Here is a 19,160-nt window from a genome sequence, read left to right as displayed (position 1 = left end):
GAAGGAGCCCGCTCTTACTGCAACTTCAGACAGACTCTACCCCTCATATTTCCCCTCCAAGCATGAGCCAAATCTTTGCCGGCAAAGTCAAGGATCACAGATTCTGATGCCAGGTCTCATCTTCACCAAAACCCTGATACCAAACCATATACCCTTAAAGTTAAGGAGATCTAGATGCATCAGATCTAGATTTGTCTTCAGTGTATTCCAGACCTTCATGTGTCTGCAATTGGAATTGTCTCGTATACCTAACTGTTGGGTGTGCAGCTGGAGACAAAGACCAGAACCAAACGAACTGAAGTCATTCAGCCATGCGTGGTATTCAATCTTAGCTAGATTTTTAGTATTGACTATGTCATGGGAATATAATTGGTGGGAATATAACCATGGGTTTATTAATGCTGATGTATTCTTTGTGGCACTGTGTGTATATGTGTGCGTGTGCGTGTGTGTGTGTGAGTGTGTGTGTAAGTCTGTGTTCTGGAGAGTATAAATATGAGAAGATACTTGAAATATATTGTATAATATATTATAGCTACGAGTCTTCCTAAATTCTGTGGTTGTGATAATGTTGTGTGTGACCAAAGGAGTGCATGATAGTTTCTGTCTGCGGGATGTGCGATAGTCCCTATGGATATCTGAGTGCATAAGCGTATGCAGGAGTATAAACATGTGCATTTAATGGTACCTTTGTGTGACCATGTGTATGTTCCTGTTCATCCACATCCTGTGCGGAAGAGCCACGTTGTTGTATCCGTCTCCATCTTCTTGACTGTTCTTCCTGGGTTAGCCGCATGGAGGAATCCTTCACTGATACCCTTATGGTCCAAACAATGAGAAATGTTTGTTAGGTGGTGGCACAGCATGTTTTCATTGGGGTACAAGTTTTCAGAGTTGCTCTCTAGACTGAGGATGAAACTGTGGAGCATGGATAAAGTATGCCCTTCTGGTTTACCTAAATTTGCATACCAGGATTTAAGGACAGTGGGTTATATCCATCTTGTGAGAGAGACCTTAGTATCTGTTGGTTCTCTTAAGAGTCTTTCTGTTTCTTCAGTATGTGGAAATAATCTTTGAGGGAAGATGATGAAAAAACAAATCTGGATAGGCTGGATTTGAGAAGACTCCTTGGAGACATTGTCTTTAAACCTGGGTTGGGAGAAAGACATTTGGGGGGGGGGGGGGGGGGGGGAAGAAATCCCACCTGTTCAAGGGTTCATTTGGAGTCTCGTTTGGATGAGAGAAAACAACAGAACAGACAATTCCTTCTCGAGGCCCACATACTTCCAGGATTTTACTAACATCCGGGTGTTCTCCAGTCTCTGGGCATCATCTAATTTCACTGTGTTTACTAAGAGGATTGGGAAAAAGATGGCATTTCTAGAAAGTCAAAGGAATAAAGAGTCGTTATAAGGACATAGGGGAGTCATTATGCTTAAATTCCAAAGAGGAACTTTATTTTATATTTAAATTTTAAATATAGATTTTCCTAGTTTTATTGTGATATTATTGACCTATAGTATATGTCAGTTTAGGGTATACAATGTGATGATTTTTTATTTATTTATTTGAGAGAGAGAGAGAGAGCGTGAACCGGAGGGGCAGAGGGAGAGGAAGAAAGAATTCAAAGCAGACTCCATGGTCAGAATGGAGCCCTATGCTGGGCTCGATCTCACAACCCTGGGATCGTGACCTGAGCTGAAACCAAGAGTCGGATGGTTTACTGGCCGCCACCCAGGCGCCCCAAGGCTGAGAGGAAATCCTTTATGGTATGGTTTTCTCAATCTGCACCATTCTGATTGTGTTTACTTTTCCTGGTGTTAGACTGACACTGCTTAAGGAGAAAGACAAAGGAAGAGGAGTCAGTAACAAAGCTACAGAAAGAGATGCCACGTCGGGGGAAACCGAGTTGCCAACAATATTAACTCTGATGGAAAGCTTACATGGATGAAGACAGACAATGTCTCCATCCAGTTTAGCGGCAAAGAGGTCACTGGTGAGCACAGAGGTGAGGGTAGAGAAAGTCGTTTTGGTTGGGAGGGGGAAGTGTGGAAACCACAATACCATAAATTGAACAGTGATAGAAGGTAAGGTCAATAAGTTTGAAACCCTGACTTTCAGGATCTCAGAAAGGAACTGGAAAAGCAGACATATAAACAAGCCCCCTTTCCATGGTATCCAGAGAGACAGTGTTTCAAGAAGTTTGACTAAGAATTAAGGAAGGTAATAGAGAGGCAGCAAGAGAGGGAAGGTTGTGTCTTGATGACGGTCTGTCTGGTCCTGTACATGCTTATTGCCTGAAGGGAAAGAGACAGAAAAGGAGAGGCTGGACATGCAGTACAAGAGACTAACGGAAGAGGTTTCTGCAAGAGATAGCAAGAAATGGAATTCTGGAGGTGGGGGGGGTGACGAGGGGTGACATCTCTTTCTCAGAAACCAGTGGGTAAGAACAGATAAAGATGTGAGTTTAAAACTTAGCTAGTGGTAAAATGACTGTCGGCGTGTCTCTGTTCCAGTAAAACACTTGCTGCTTTGGTTTTATCCAGCTGTACACCCAGAAGTTTGGCTATAGAAACTATCAAAGGTTGGGTTTCCTGTATGAATGTGAAAGAGAAACAAAGAAAAGATGAGGGTACCAGTCCCAGTGGGAGAGTGGGTCAGAGAAAAATTGAGGGGGAGCTCATAAACAGGCCAGGATAATATGGGAGAGTTCTTGAGATGCTGAGAGCAGTATGTGGGCATGAGAAGGTAGGAGAGGTGGAAGGTCGGAGGCTGTTGTAATAAACTAAAAAATAAAGGAATGTAAGATTTCAGAGGTGGAACTGTTGGTGATGACACATCCAGGGGCAGCCATGGGACAGGGAGTCTGAGGAGAAATCTCGGTAAAGGTTATTGAAGCTCTAAGTTCACAGGGTAGAATTTTCACCTGCACCATCAACCAAAGGGTTCCCAATGGCATGGGTGGTGTTTCCTTTTCCCTGTTTATCTTAATTTCTGTCTGTCCCAATTTTCTAGGAGATGGCTTCTGGGGTGAGATAGGGGAAGCAAGGGGATGATGCACTTTAGGGGGAAGATTAGGGGGCCTCATTCATGTTGTCTCTGGCCTTGTTGCCTTGCCAAATCATGGGCACTCACCTGATCATCACCCTTCATGGAGTTTCCACCATGGACCAGACAGGGTACTGGGCACCGGTGATACCGGAATGAGTAGAACCCAGTTACTATCCTCAGAGAGCTCATAGTTTAATGAGAGAAGCAGGAACATAGACAAACACTCAATCTCTAACCTTTTGTGTTGGAGACAGGATGTCTGAAAGAAAGTGAAGAACTCCCCAAACACACCCTCTGGGGCTCACCCCCCCCATCTGTATTCTCCCACCTGCCTGCCATGTTGAGCCTCAATGATACCCCCTTCCAGCCAGCCACACTCCAGCTGACAGGCATTCTGGGGATGCAGGCAGGCCATGCCTGGGTTGCCCTGGTTTTCTGCATCCTCTACCTGATTTCCATCACAGGCAACCTCAGCATCCTCGCTCTGGTGGTTCGGGAGCCTGCTCTGCACCAGCCCATGTACTACTTCCTCTCTATGCTCTCTCTCAACGATCTGGGAGTGTCCTTCTCTACACTTCCCACTGTGCTTGCTACTTTCTGCTTCAACTACCGCCATGTTGGCTTCGATGCCTGCTTGGTTCAGATGTTCTTCATCCATACGTTCTCTTTCATGGAATCAGGCATACTGCTGGCCATGAGCTTTGATCGTTTTGTGGCTATTTGTGACCCACTACGCTATGCCGCTGTGCTCACCAACAGCCGCATCTTGGCTATGGGCCTGGGCATCCTTGCCAAGAGTTTCATCACTCTCTTCCCTTTCCCCTTTCTGGTAAAACGACTGCCCTTCTGCAAAGGCAGGATTTTGCATCATTCATACTGCCTCCATCCAGATCTCATGAAAGTGGCATGTGGAGACATCCATGTTAACAACATCTACGGGCTCTTTGTCGTCATTTTCACCTATGGCGTTGACTCGGTGTTCATCCTGCTTTCCTATGCATTGATCCTGAGAGCCGTGCTGGCCATCGCATCGCAGGAGCAGCGGCTCAAGGCACTCAACACCTGCATGTCACACATCTGTGCAGTGCTGGCTTTTTATGTGCCCATTATTGCTGTCTCTATGATCCATCGCTTCTGGAAAAGTGCCCCACCTGTTGTTCATGTCATGATGTCCAATGTCTACCTGTTTGTACCCCCCATGCTCAACCCTATAATCTACAGTGTGAAGACAAAGGAGATACGCAGAGGGATCTTCAAAATCCTTCATAAATCCCAGAGCTGAGGAAGGCCACTGAGAGAAGTCCTACGGAGAAAAGACTGGGGCTGGCTTGCCAGCTTTAGGAATGCTAAAGCACGGGGCGGGGAACAAAAATCTTGAGCTGTGAATATGGAACTAATAAGAGAACATGTAACTCAATGAAATGTCATAAACTTATATTGAACTTTTACCATCTGAAAGAACTTGTGCTGGTCACTAAGAACGTTCTAATGGTGAACAAAGCATATTGTTAAGTAAGAGATAGACCTATCAAGGAAAAAACATAAAAATGAGTAACAGATGCCCCGAAAAATGTGTGACATACATGGAAACAATGAAAATTTTACCGAGCAAACAGGCTGAGCACACATAATCCTACCACGACTCAGAGTGAGGGAAATGATAAACATTAGACACAAAATTCTGTGAAGGCTTGGTGCTTCGTGCGGAAAAGACCTATTTGGTTTTCGGAGATCAGGATAAGACTGTGTGTGTGTGTGTGTATGTGTGTGTATAAAGTAGTTTGTGAAGGATGAGAGGGGTTAGGGTACTTGGTACGGAGTGGTAGGAAGAAGAGAAGGTGATGATCTTAGCATAAATAACTGCCTGAGAAGAAATCTTTAGGCAAAGGAAGGCTAGAGCCTTACTGTTGCAAGTGTGGCCCAATGAACAGCAGCACTGGTATATCTGGTGGCCTGTTAGAGAAACAGAACCTTAGACCTCACACAAGACCTCCTGAATTCAAATTGTATTTAGTAAGACCTGTGGGTGATTAAAGCTTGAGAATCCCAGTGCTACTCTTCAAGCACCACTAAGGTAAGGCCCATGTGATGTGTAACAAAAACAACAAGACTCATGAGTTAGAGCAGTCTGGAAAAGTGATTCTCAAAGTGTGATTCCCAGACCAGCATCACCAGCAAAGTTTGGGAATTTGTTAAGTGTGCAGATTCTCAGGCCCTCCCTCAGATCTCCTAAACCAGAAACTCTGGGAGGTGAGGTCTAACAATCTGTGTTTTAATAAGTCCTCCAAGTAATTCTGATATAATTCTCAAAGCTTGAGAAGCTTTAACTCAGAATATTGGCCTAGAATATTCAGAAGAATTGTAAATAGCTTTGTTTAGACAAAGGGGAGTTTTCATATTGAGAAACTTAGGAAGCATGATCTTGAGAAGATTGTGGGTGGTTCTCTCTCTTTTTTAAGATTTTATTTATTTATTCATTATTTTTTTCTTTAAAGACTTAGCAAGGTTTTTATCGGGGGCTAGTCAGGTAGGCAATTTCTATTGGCAATACCAAAATTGCAGCCCTCCAGGAGGAAAGCAGTGGCTCAGCATAAATCACATCGTCTGCATAAACAGTTTGAGCCTAGTCAGTCACTCTTAACAGTTTGGGTGGTGGGAACCCCCTAGAGATCTAGGTTCCCAGATGCCAACTGAGGGCCACTTTGCAAGATGACCTCTCTAAGCGTAAGCTGTCTCGGGCCTGCTATGTTAACGCTTTCTGCACACCTAACACCCCACCGATAAAGATGCTTTTCAGTAGAGTCAAGCTTGTGCCATGAGTAAATCTGAATATCAGTGAGGTTTTCATGGTGAAGAACAAAACAGCCTCGAGAAGCTTATTCCATGAAATTTGGCATAGGTGATTCCATGAAGGATAAAATCAGCTACTGGTGCTGGTGGCGATCTGGGAGACTGGAGTTCTGACGTTCACCTGTCCTTGTAGAACAGTAAACTTAGTTGAAGATCCGGTATATCGTGACGCCACAAAAGCACTCAGTGAAGAAAGAACCCAAACATTCCGCCCGTTTAAGCAAGAACCACTGTCCCCTGGGTTTTGAGGACTGTAACGATTTCCAGCCTTTGCTCACGTGAGTCTGCTCTGTCTTGTGAAAACTCTCCCCACAGGCACCCCTTGAATTAACGCACGATCAGAGGTAGCAGAGAAGTTATCACACTGTGGGTGGGCACACAGTGTCTGAGGGCACTTGGGCATATGCGTATTTACTCATGGTATCTCGAAATTAAAAGTCCCTAAATAATCCCCAGCAAGGGTCTGCTCCAATTGTTCTGCTTGGCTGAGATCCAGTTGTAGGGCTCCTGGCTTTCAAGGAGTGCCAGACTCACCTCCCTTTCTCCTGACACCCTTCCCCAGAAGCTTACTCCGAGGATAGTGTGTGCACAGACAAGATTTTATTTATTTATTTTAGAAAGAGAGAGAGAGGGAGGAGGAGGGGCAGAGGGGGAGGGAGAGGGATAAGCCAACTCTGCGCTGAGCACTGAGTCCCACCTGGGGCTCCGTCTCATGACCCTGAGGTCAGGACCTGAGCCAAAATCAAGAGTCAGATGCTTAAGCGACTGAGCCACACAGGTGCCCTGTGGGTGGTTTTTAAAGCTGGGGAGACTGAGTGCAGGACAGAGGCATATGGCGCTGCGAGGTGAAGGGAAATGCAGATTCACAGCCTCTTACCTCCACAAGGTGGTGCGGGGGGAACAGGGCAGGAGCTTCACAGAAGGATTTGATGGACAATCCCCAGCCCTTCCACAGTCACTCTGAGGCCCCTGTCCAGTCATGTGATTCCCTTCTTTACCCCCCAATTCTCACCCCATGCCATCACCGCCTACCTGGAATCCAAAATTCAGGCAAGCTTTAATTTTAAGGCTGCCCTCTAGGCAATTAGAGGGGAGAAAAAAATCAGTTGTTTGTCACGGTGGGATGTGGGACCTTGCCAGTTGTCAATGGGATTTCAATGCATACCAGTCCCTCGACCAACACCTCTCCGAGGCTTCTCTCTCTTTTCTACAAAGGCTATGAACTTCTTTCTAAAGATTATATTTCTTTTTTTTAGAAGGGCTATGCCTAATCTGGTTATAGTCTTCTACACCAAACGTGCACCGGCATTGGGTCCATCTTTGCTTTGCTCTATTATGGAAAATCCTACTTGTACTCCACAGGGTGCATTTATTTCTCTATTCAAGCTTTCTGGGGGAAAGTGTTTCCTAATATCCCCAGAGATAACCTTTAACACTTATAAAAGTCCCTTTTGTGGGGATTTGTACAGATGTTGTGTTCAGTATTTTCACTCCAAACCAGAGGATTTCTGTTGACTTTTCCTGTCAATTAACGGAAACAGAACCTGAATCTTAAAAAAGGACTTTTCAAAAGTCAAAAAAAAGAGATAATGGCAGTCACACCTAAAATCCTGCACCTGGCACAGTGTATGCTATACCCAGTACCTGTTAATTCAATGAACAACCAAACGACTAATTAAATAAATGAATTAATCAATCAGATCTGACCTGATGCCTGTTCCCCATCATGTTGTCTCTAATGACATGGCTCGAGTCACTTGGCCCTATGACTTCTCAAAGTCTCACCCCTCCTCATAGGGCTTATGCCCAATCTGCATTTTTTAAGTCTCCCCCTACCCCAGTGAATCTCTGACCTTATTCACAGGGTTGTCATCTGCATTCTCTTGAATTCCATTTCGGGGTTCCCAACTTATTCATCTGACTCAACCAATTCTACAGTAGTGGAAAGCAGAAAGTGCTCTTAAACTGCCTCTCTGAGGTACTTCAAAGTTCCTCATGAGGAGGGGGACATTGTCTCTATATCCATCATCTGTTGGCTTTCCCCATGTATCCCACCCCTTGATTAGCAAAGGGGAGAGAGCTCTCCTGCTATGCCTTCTTTAAATATATCTTTACCCTATTTGAAACTGAAACAAGGTGAGGTCAACTGGAATACTTAATGGGAAGTCTAGATATTTGGAAAAGAATTTGTTAGGGGAATCTGAAATTGGGGACTCCAGCAGTACTTATGATAAGGATAATTATCATGTGAGGTACAATCACGTTAAAAACTGTCACTTTCTTCTTTTCATTTGAACATCTACCCCTATAGATAGGTGTTAGCCTTCTTATGAATTAGATCCCGAGTTGAAGAAATGCTAATCTCTTGACCTCATGCAGGTGGTAGATGGTAAAACTAGGACTCAAACCTACATCTCTGTGACTTTGAACCCCACAGTCTTTCACCTGGGATGTCTCTCCTGGAGGAGACCCCAGAGCTTGGTGAGGGGTTGAGTGCAAGGGATGGGAGTGAGAAGTGAGTAGGGAGCAGCTATGATGAGTGGGCGAAGGAAGCTATAGTCATATCCCTTATTGGTTAGATCCTGGGCTCCAAGCTCCCTTGAGCTCTCAGTCCTGGTGTTTGCCCACTGGGGTCTAAGTTTTAGGTTCTGTCTGAGATATAGGTTTTAAGCCCAGAATTTGAGGATGTAGACTCCTGGTTCTGGGCTGAGAGTTCCAGTTTCAAGACTGGATAATGGGGGCCCAGGGGATGTTGCCATGGAGCTTGGGGGAGTTTGACTTCATCCTCTTCATCACAGGGAAGGAGTTAGGATTCTTATTTTCCGTGTGGAGAGAGGGAAGTATATTTAGGAGATGTGGTTTTCTTTTCTTTCTGTTCCCAAGGTGAGATCTAATCCCCCTCCTTTTCCCATCACCAGCTCAGCATCACCCGCAGGCATACCAGGGCCCCAGGGACTTGGTCTCTGGAGACTGTCACTCAGAGACATACGGAGTCCGCCTCGTCTCTTGGCTTGTGCCTGCCTAAGGCTTGTTTTCATGCCCTCGTGAGCTCTGACCTATCCTCTTTCAATCTTTCAATCACTGCCATTTCACAGAACTCTCTCAGGTGAGTCTGAGTCTGCGTCTCCAAGCTATGCGTGCAAGAATACGTTTCGGTCTACAATTCCATCTGTGCCTCTGAGGGTCTCCTGGTCTCTCTCATGGCTCTGAATCTTTGAGTGAGTCTCTGTCAAGCTATGTATGGGCTGTGTATTCACAGCAATTTGTTTGGCCTGTGATGGAGAGGTTTAAAAAAAATATATCCCCAGATCTTATTTTCATGGAGGTTTCCTACAAATAGAATAATATTTATTCAAATGCTCCTATGTCCTCCCACACCCTTTGAGAAAGGGTGCTGGAAAGTGGTTTAGAGAAAGACACATGATCACATGGCAGGGGTTGAGAGCTGGCCTCTCTTGGGCCCCACGCAGATCCACAGCCGTGATATTCTCAGTGTCATGGAATGAGAGAGATCTTGGCAGGCTGGACATCAGGCCAGAGGGCAGAAAGAGTTGAAAGGGCCTTTAAACCCAATTCAGCAGGTGCTGGAATTGACCCTTCAGTATTCCCATCAAGGATTATCCAGTCTTTGCTTGAATATCTCCACCGACCAGAAGATTATCACCCTCTGGTGCAGCTTTGACTCTTAGAAAAATCTTCCTAACGTGGGCTCAAGACTGTCTCCGTGTGAGCCCCACCTCACGTAGCTCCTCTTATACCCACTCCCACACTTTCTACCTCTTCTCTGTCTCCTTTTCTCAAGACACAACGGGTTCCTTCCATGTTCTTTGAATGACTTGATCCCCTTGCCTTTGAGTGTGACCCAGCTGGTTTACTTCCGATCTAGAGTGTGGGACCCAGAGCTGAAAGCACTTCAGTTATGGTCCTGAGCAGTGTGTTCACGCTTTTATTAATTCATGATTTCTTAAGCATGTCTATGTGTTAGAATTATATGACGTGCTAGGAAAGTAAGAATGGACAAGCAAAGTCCGACCCTAAAAGAGCTCAAAGTAGGACAGGAAGGACAGAGGCATGAGTGTAATTCTAGCAAAATGGGAAAAATCTGTATACAATATTTTAAAGTCAGAGGTAAGAAAGTTATTATTTCTGTTTAAATAGTATTAGGAAACGGTGCAGATAAACTGAAAATTTTGAGTATGAATGATAGTACGAATTAAGAAAATTATCAAAGAAGATAAGAAAATGTAAGCAGGGGGAAAAGTATGGAACTCTAAATGTATATGTTAGGACATATTATCTTCTGAATAAAGTACTTCTGTTAACAAAGACTAAAACCCATGAATTTTTTATAAGCTACATATGACACTGTCGTTCCATATTAGATTTATTCTCGAGACACTCTGACAGGAGGACTTGTGGTAAGGAAATGAAAAATCAGGTACTTTATGCAGCTAAAGGCACTTAGCATAGGTCATCTGAAGAAGGGAAGATTACAGATTATTATGATTGGACAGGTACAATTTATTTCCAGGTACAGTGTATCCATTCAATTATTTATTTATCCAGTTAAAGTTTTTACTAAACATCTGTTATGTGTCTGACCCTGTGCTAGCACTGGGTGTCTAATGATAAAAAATGAAAAAAAGGCAATACTGTCTTTACTTTGGTGGAATAGGGGATATAGGCATTACACAAACAATTACACAAGTAAATACATGTTTGCAAGTTAGGATGTATTTTGCAAACAATTAACAGATACCATGAAGAATAATATTCAGGTGAAACTTGAAAAAGATTATTGTGTCTCTGTGTCTGCAGCTATTATATACAATGTGGAGGAAGCACATTTATCCCCATGTAAGGAAGCACTTTAGAAGTCAGTGCATCTAACCAGATAGCAGCGTTAGGTGCAGTGAGCTCCCCATCACTGGGAGTATTCAAGCTGAGTGTGGGTGACAGTTTGATAAGGATGCTGTGGGGGGTATCCTATCAATAGGTGCAAGATTGGACCCTAGAAAGACTGTCTGATTGGCAACTGAATCAATAGACTTCTGAAAGGAGCCACCTTAGAAGGCCTCCTGGTCTCTTCCACCTGCCCCCAAGTCTGCATAGAAGGCAGGAAAAAAAAAATGTGTGTCTGCCATTCTGTCCTTTTCACTGCATGTGAAAATAAAGAAGACCAACTTCACCAGCATTTCCCCATTCTTCTCCCTTAGGTGGCTTCCATTTCTTATACACAAATAAAAGTAGTACTATTATCTCCGTATTACAAGGAAAAAACAAAAACAAACAAACAAAACCCCCTTTGGATCAGAGTATAAATAAGTTGCCCACATCACACATCTAGTAATCGGCGGAGTATGGATTTTGACAAGTCTGATTTATTCTAGTGTTTCTGCTCTCAATTTTTAAGCTATGCTGTTTCTCATAAGATTGGACAGTTCCAAATATCTCCTTTACATGTAAAATTTTAAGATTCTAGAGGGAGGAAGAGGAGGTGAGAAGAAAGCATCTGTTCTATTTTTACCCAACTTCCCCCACTTCCTTCCATCTCCTTCCTTCAGCCTTTGAGGTGGGTTGCTAAGACAGAAGACCTTCAGGAGGAAGCTAATTTCATTTTTTCTTCCAAGTGTCAGGTGAAGACATTTCTGCTCTTGGTGACATGGGAGCTGAAAGTAATGGAAGTCTTGATGTCCTATCTGTCTTCCTAACTGGCATCCCGGGATTGGAAGCCCAACATGGCTGGCTTTCCATTCCCTTCTTCACCATGTATATTGTGGCCATTGTGGGTAACAGCCTAATCATGGCAGCAGTGCATGTGGACGCTGCCCTCCACGAGCCCATGTACCTGTTCCTCTCCATGCTGGCTGTGACTGAGGTGGGTGTTTCTGTGTCTACACTGCCCACTGTCATGGGTATTCTTTGGTTTGATGCCCGCCAGATTGACTTTGATGGTTGCCTGGCCCAGATGTTCTTCATCCACACCTTCTCTTGCATGGAGTCAGGGGTCCTGTTGGCCATGAGTTACGACCGCTTTGTAGCCATCTACAATCCACTGCGATATACAGCCATCCTGACCCTGTCCCGTATCATCTGCATGGGTCTGGGAATCACATTGAAGAGTGTGACATTCATGGCCCCACTTCCAATCCTTTTGAGGCAACTGCCCTATTGCCACGTTAATGTCCTATCCCATTCCTACTGTCTCCACTCAGACCTGATCCAGCTGCCTTGTGCTGATACTAAGCTCAATAGTATCCTGGGTTTGTCCATTGTCCTGGCCACTTTTGGGCTGGACTCACTGCTCATCGTGGTGTCCTATGTGCTGATTCTTTACACGGTGTTGGGCATTGCTTCTGGGGAGGGACGGCGGAAGGCCCTCAACACGTGTGTGTCACATATCTGTGCGGTGCTTTTGTACTATGTGCCAATGATTGGCGTGTCTGTGATGCATCGTGCTGCCAAGCATGCCTCACCCCTGGTCCACACTCTCATGTCTAGCATCTACCTCTTCGTGCCTCCTGTGCTCAACCCCATCATCTACAGTGTCAAGACCAAGCCAGTCCGACAGGGCATTTTCACCTTGTTCTCCTGCAAGAGGAAATGGCTCTGAACCCGGCCGGTGGGACAGAGACTTCAAGTCACTCCATAAACTCTGATGGTGTTTCTGCTGTGAGCAAAGCTGTATACCAGACACTCTGTGGAGGAATAGGAATGAGGAATTCAAAACATTGTCACAGGCTTGACTCTGGATCACGAGTCATCCCTAGCCCTTCTCATTTCACATCTTGTCAACATATGCGTGTCTCCGTACGTACATACGTGCATGTCTCCCATAACCACATGTGACCAGCTTGAATGCAGAGATAGTGAATTTCACTTTTTCATTTCCCCTCAAGTCCTAAGCAAAAAAGCCCGATAAATAGTAAGTTAACAGTAAAGGCTGGACTCTTAATGATGTTCGAATTGAAATAAAACAAATCTCCCGTTTTGATAGGTTAGGCAGGGATTAATATCCCCTAAGAAAGAGAGATCATCCTAGGAACGTGCCTTCGAGTAAGGTGAGCATACTTTCTGGTTTTCCCAAGATAATCGTGGTTTACACTTAACTTTCCTCAGCATCATCATTCATAGAGTACTCTCTTTCCCTCCCCAGAATGTCCTTGTTTAAACAATAACTTGCATGGGAACCTACTTATAAAGGAGCCTCCTTCCTGTTATGTAAGGAACCAGATTCTATACAGTCCATATCCAATGGTCTCCACCCTAATAACTTATGTACTAGGAGATTCTGAGGTTGAGGCAGCTGATTAAATTGCCTCAGTTTAGGCCTAAAATACAACATGGACAATCTCAGAATGCCCAGGTGTCAGATCCTAAGAATTCTAGCAAAAGCCCCAAATTTTGTTCTGATAGACTCTCAGCCCCTATTGGTAGGGCCAAGTAGGTCTGGTGTCACTGTGCCTGGATATTCCAGTTTTTCGTTCCTCCCCTCCTCTTAGCCTTCAGTAACCTCAGCATGTCATGTGATGGGTATATTTTTATATGTTCCTTGACCTTACCCCTCCTTCAGTCGTGTCAGCATGGGGTTGGTTGTATCTGCCTGTGCTTTTCTAGGGTTTCCTGGAAACCTTTAATGGGAAAGACCATTCTCATACCTCCTAAGGAACACAGGGCTTTGTGTAGACTGCTTCATCAGTAACTGGTCTCAGGTTTTCAGCCTCTCTGACTTCAGGGTCTCCAATTACAATGGAGATGTTTTCCTCACCATATACAGTTCTTCCCAAGTTCATCCGGCTTATGAGGTGATGGTGACCTTTTTGTCACTAATGACTAGATTACATGCTTACCAGGGACAGTTTCTATAAAGTCAAGGTGACTGGTTAGTTCTTACAACTGCATGTGCACCTACAATTATCTCCAAATAAAAAGTTTAATTTTTAGAGGCTCCTGGGTAGCCTAGTCGGTTAAGCCTTCGACTCTTGGTTTCAGCTCGGGTTGTGATGTCGGCGTCACAAGACCGAGCCTTGCATCAGAATCCATGATCAGCATGGAGTCTGCTTAAGACTTTCTCTGCGCCCCACCCCTGCCAAAATAAATAAAGTATTTTTTAAAAACTTTAATTTTTAAAAGGACATGCAAAATACAAAATCCAAATTTTATATTAGATTTAACAGGCATACAGTTCCTCAGAATTTTAGAACGTCTGCTCTTCAAAACACATTACTAAGAAAACAAAAAAGCAAGCTAAAGACGGGGTAATTATTTACAATACATATATATCACAAAAGGCTTGTATACGGATTATATAAAGACCTTTTACAATATGATAAAATACAATGCAATTAAAACCACAGTGAGCAAGGACTTAACTTAGCCTGACTAACATTGAAAAGACTGACAATGTGAAGTGCAAGCAAAGATGTTACCTATTGCTGGTGGAAATGTAAAATAGTATGAGTGCTTTGGAAAACTGCATGGCAGGCATACCCAGATATTTACACAAGAGAAATGAAAGCATGTATTTACCAAAAAAAACTTATATAGGAATGCTTTTTCATAACAACCCCAATATGGTAACAACCGAAATGTCCACCAACAGGTGAATGGATGAGCAAATTGTGGCTCTCCATACAATGGAATCCCACTCAGCAATAAAAAGGAACAAACTATCAGACACACAAAGACATGAATGAACCTCAGAAACATGGTGAGCAAAGGAAGACAGACACAAAAGACTAATGGGATAATTTCATTTATATGAAATTCTAGAAAAGGCAAAAACTAATCTATAGCGACAGAAGGTAGATCAGTGGCTGCGGGGGGCTGGTGCGGGGGAGGGGATTGACTGGAAGTGGTTAAAAGGGAAGTCTGGGGGGGATGGAAAATTTCTATATTTTGATTGAGTGGTGGGTATCCATCTTTGTCTAAATCTTCAAACTGTACCCTCATAATGTGTACATCTAATTTTATGTAAATTATAAGTCACTTAGGTTGATTTTTAAAAGACAAAACACAAGCCTATATTACGTCTTAGATTCAACACATACAAGAGTACTCCATCAACTTGCTATTAGAGTTTCTTTTCTTTTTCAAAATTGATTTAGTTTTTATTATTATGTTCAATTAGCCAGCATATAGTTCATCATTAGTTTTTGATGTAGTGTTCAACAGTTCATTAGTTGCTTATATCTAAATGCTCACTAAAAAAAAAAAAAAGGCTGATTTCCTCAGTAACATTTCTCACATGACAATGTGTTAGTAACAAATTGATATGCACATCTCAGTGCCTGGGTGTCTCAGTCGTTTAAGCATTTGACTCTTGATTTTGGCTCAGGTCAATGATCTCAGGGTTGTGAGATCGAGACCCTTGTGGGGCCCCGTGTTTAATGGAGTCTGCTTCTCTTCCTCTGCCCCCCTACACTCTCTCTTTCTCTTTCTCAAATAATTAAATCTAAAAAAAATCAGCCCCCCAAAACCAAATACTGATACATAACTTCTAAGAAAAAAAAGTGCAGTACTGTAGCATAATGAATGTGATATCTGCAGTAACTTAATATTAGCCAATTTTTAATATACATGATACCACTACTTTTTCCTAATTCACAGGTTAAAAGTTGTCACTGGAGTCTTCTGTTTTTCACATATTACCTGCTGTTCAATACACAATGCAGATATATATATTTACACTCAAGCCATGGCTAGAATCTAGCTCCCAAGATGAGAGGCAAAGAAATACAGATAGATACCAGGCTAGAAATCAATAATCATAAAAATCCATAATAAAAATGCTCATATTAGGACATAAACAACATGTCAAATGTTTTACCCTTTGCAAACAATGCAGAAGGATTGTTCAAGCATATACATTCACTTATTAGTCCTGGTAAGAGTGGTTTGTTAGACAAATTAGACCAGTTTGGCATTTTTATAAAAAAATGTTTAAATCGTTTTTTTTTTAAATATTTTTCCAGTATGGAATATAATGCTCAAATAAAATTTTAACTTATAAAAGTCTTGAGTTAATTTTCTCATTGAAAATCTAATAATTTTTAACTTCCATATTTATTATACTGATTTTATTTGTCAGATAAAATTGTTTCCAGAAATATTTGTTTATGTGAATGGGTGTGACCATTGCTGCTAGTTTGTCATTGTTTCTAGGCCCTCTCAGTTGGCAGAGGAAGGAAATCTATGTCCGTATACTCAACCTGGGTCTACACAAATATCTGTGATCATTTCTGCATTTAACCATCGGCAACTGCGTTGAGCTAAACGTGACTTCATACTGATGTATGAAGTCCAGCTCCGGTGCCTGGATCACTCAAGCCTTCTCCCCTTGCTTTTCTGTAACTTCCCAGTCGGATAGGGAAAACCCGGCTCCCACGATCTGTCATCCATTTACTTAGCGGTTCGATTCCAGCACACATGTAGAGTGTTGGTAAAACTGCTAACTGCACGGCCGTAAGAAATCACTTCACCAAGCAGAGAACAGCATTTAGTGTTCTTCGTTTTATCTTTAGTCTTGCAGATTCTAGCCCTTTGAAAGGTTACTTAGGTCAGCAACTCCTCCCTACACCCCACCACCCCGCACACGCACCCATCCCCTTAAGTGCAGTTGTTTTGTATTTTGTAATAGAATTATGTTTTTTCGCCGTATTCTGCATTCCATCCTGGGAATGCCTGATGTCCTAAGTGATTTTTTAAAATTAACATACATTATAGTTCACTCTGTGCTGCTATGAAGTGCTGCGGGTTGTTTCAAATGCATAGTGTCATGTATGCACCGTTCCGGTATTACAGAATGATTTTACCACTCTAGAAAGTCCTCTGTGCTTCACCAATGCAACACTCCACTCTCCCAAATCCTTGTTTATCACGGATTAGTTTATTCTCTTTCTAGTATTGCCTTTTTTTTTTCAGAATTTCATACAAATGAAAGTAAACCTGTAGATTTTTAAGACTGGCTTTTTTCATTTAGCAATACACATTTAGGATTCATCTATGTCTTTAAGTATCTTGATATCTCATTCCTTTTTAATTTCTGAATAGTATCCCATCATCTGGATGCACCACAGTTTTTTTTAATCCATTTACCTGATGAAGGACATCTTCGTTGCTTCAATTATTCTGTCTTTGCTTTTTTGCTTATTATTTGCAAAAAGGTTCTCAGGTTCCCGAAGGGAATCGGATCCCTTCTTCTGTAGCAGCAGCCTGGGCTCTCTTCCTCTTGAACTAGTACAATCCACTTAAAATCTCTAAAAAATTGATATCCAATCCTACTTCCCCTTATATATCTCATTTAAAATAATTTTAAAAGGGTCAAGAACCATGAAAGACTATGGACTCTGGGAAACAAACTGAGGGTTTTAGAGGGGAAGGGGTGGGGGAATGGGTTAGCCCGGTGATGGGTATTAAGGAGGGCACGTAGGGTCAAGAGGACCACCTTCTGAATTTTATGAGCTACAAGCACATTTCCGTATTAACATAGGACTAGTAGAGTCATTTACATTCTAGGCACTGAGTAATTTATGCAAAAACCTTTAACATTAGCCAAAAAATCTTTCCAAAAAGCAAATCTATTTTGAGATCTAAACATATGCTATTTCTTAAGTCATCAAGGCCACACACATATACACGTGCACACGTACACATAGGAAAGAACGGTTTTGTCCAGGGAAAGGAAACAGAAAGGTTAACAAAGAATAAGGCAGATTTCATTTAATCTTCATTTCGTTTCCACTTAATATTGGCAGTTGTCTAGAAGTTTGGTGGCTATAACATTCAGTTGATAGAGAGTTCTCACTAAGACATTATTTCATTCTCAACAGCTGCTGGGAAGGTAGTCCGTGGAGGCATGACCCATGCAAGCCTGTGGGCTTGGAGTCAGTGCATGCCTTGTTTTCCATTACTTAGCGTTTTATAACGCAGACAGTCCGCCAGACCATTCGCTGGTCATTGAACAACTTACTTTGCCCAATAATTCGTCTTTGTGTTTCCAATCTCTAGTTTTTTATAACCAAAATATTTCTACTCTCTTCTAAAACTGACTTTAATTTTACAGTTATAGACACAGGCCATGGGTTGGAAGAGTCTGCTAGGGCTGCCGTAACAAAGTACCACAGACGGGGTGGCTGAAACAACTTATTTTCTCACAACTCTGGAGGCCTTGCACAATTTCTCACCAATCTGGTTTCCTTTGAGGCCTCCCTCCCCTGGCCTGTAAATGGGTGTCTTCTCCCTGTGCCATCACATGGTCTTCCTGCTGTGGTTGTGCTTCTCTGTGTCCTAATCACCCCTTCTTCACAGAACACCAGTCATATTGGATTAGAGCCCATCCTAATGACCTCATTTTAACTTAATTACCTCTTTAAAGACCCTATCTTTACATACAGTCACATGTGAAGATACCGGTGGTTAGAATTTCTACATATGAATTTGCAGGGGACGCAATTCAGCTCATGACACTGGTAGTTCTCCTTGTCCTGAGTTGAATTTTGTTCTGTCACCTCCACCTCAGAAACCCACCCTCTCATCCACGGAAGTCTTTAGGGGGCAGTGGGAGTATCTGTGTGAGTGGATAATTACCACCTAGCCACCTAATTCCTGTTTTCCGGGGCTGAAGCCATAGAAGTTTCCATAGATGTTCCCTTCCATAATCCACAGTGTAATTTTTGGAAGGGAGATGAAGAAAAGAATTCACATAAACTGAGCACCTCGGTTTGCAAGCCTGTGTCTTTTACATACTGTGTTTCACTGAAAACTCTCAGCCTTATGAGATGGGTATTATTATCCCAGTTTTAGAAATCCAGAAAATGAACTCGGAGTTTAATTAGCTGGTCAAAAAGTCACACAATTATTAATGAAAAAAAGAGTGATTGTTAATGGTGTCAAGAGCTCCTCTTGATAATCTGGCATAATCCCAAAACTTATTTTCCCTTCATTATGTTTTGGGCAATTCTCAAGCCTGTATTATGCATTGAAAGAAAAGTTCTTTTCCTTCTCCTCCTTCTTCTTCCCCTTCTTCTTCTCCTTCTTACCCTTACCATTCTCATTTTCCTTCTTCTTTTAATTTTAGTTAGTTAACATTTAGTGCAGTATTGGTTTCTAGAGTACATACAACACCCAATGCTCATCACAACAAGTGCCTACTTTGATCCATATTCTTACCCATTTCCTTGACTTTTTTCAATATTTGAGTTTCCTGGTCCTTATTTCCCCTGTTCTGAGATTGCACGTGCCTCCCATTCTCGTTTGTT

General features: G+C 42.6%; 2 protein-coding genes across 2 annotated transcripts; both read left to right on the top strand.

Moving 5' to 3' along the window:
* The first annotated feature begins 3,388 nt into the window (after positions 1-3,388).
* On the top strand, positions 3,389-4,333 carry LOC103680062 (olfactory receptor 51I1). Its single transcript, XM_008709600.1, has one exon. The coding sequence runs from the start codon at positions 3,389-3,391 to the stop codon at positions 4,331-4,333; it is 945 nt and encodes a 314-aa protein (XP_008707822.1).
* A 7,230-nt stretch (positions 4,334-11,563) lies between these two features.
* Positions 11,564-12,514, top strand: LOC103680111 (olfactory receptor 51I2-like). The gene has a single exon (XM_008709647.1). The coding sequence runs from the start codon at positions 11,564-11,566 to the stop codon at positions 12,512-12,514; it is 951 nt and encodes a 316-aa protein (XP_008707869.1).
* Positions 12,515-19,160: the final 6,646 nt, after the last annotated feature.

This window comes from Ursus maritimus, unplaced genomic scaffold (assembly GCF_017311325.1).
Source record: "Ursus maritimus isolate PB19 unplaced genomic scaffold, ASM1731132v1 scaffold_16, whole genome shotgun sequence".
NCBI lineage: Eukaryota > Metazoa > Chordata > Mammalia > Carnivora > Ursidae > Ursus > Ursus maritimus.
This window is presented reverse-complemented; position numbering and strand designations above follow the sequence as displayed.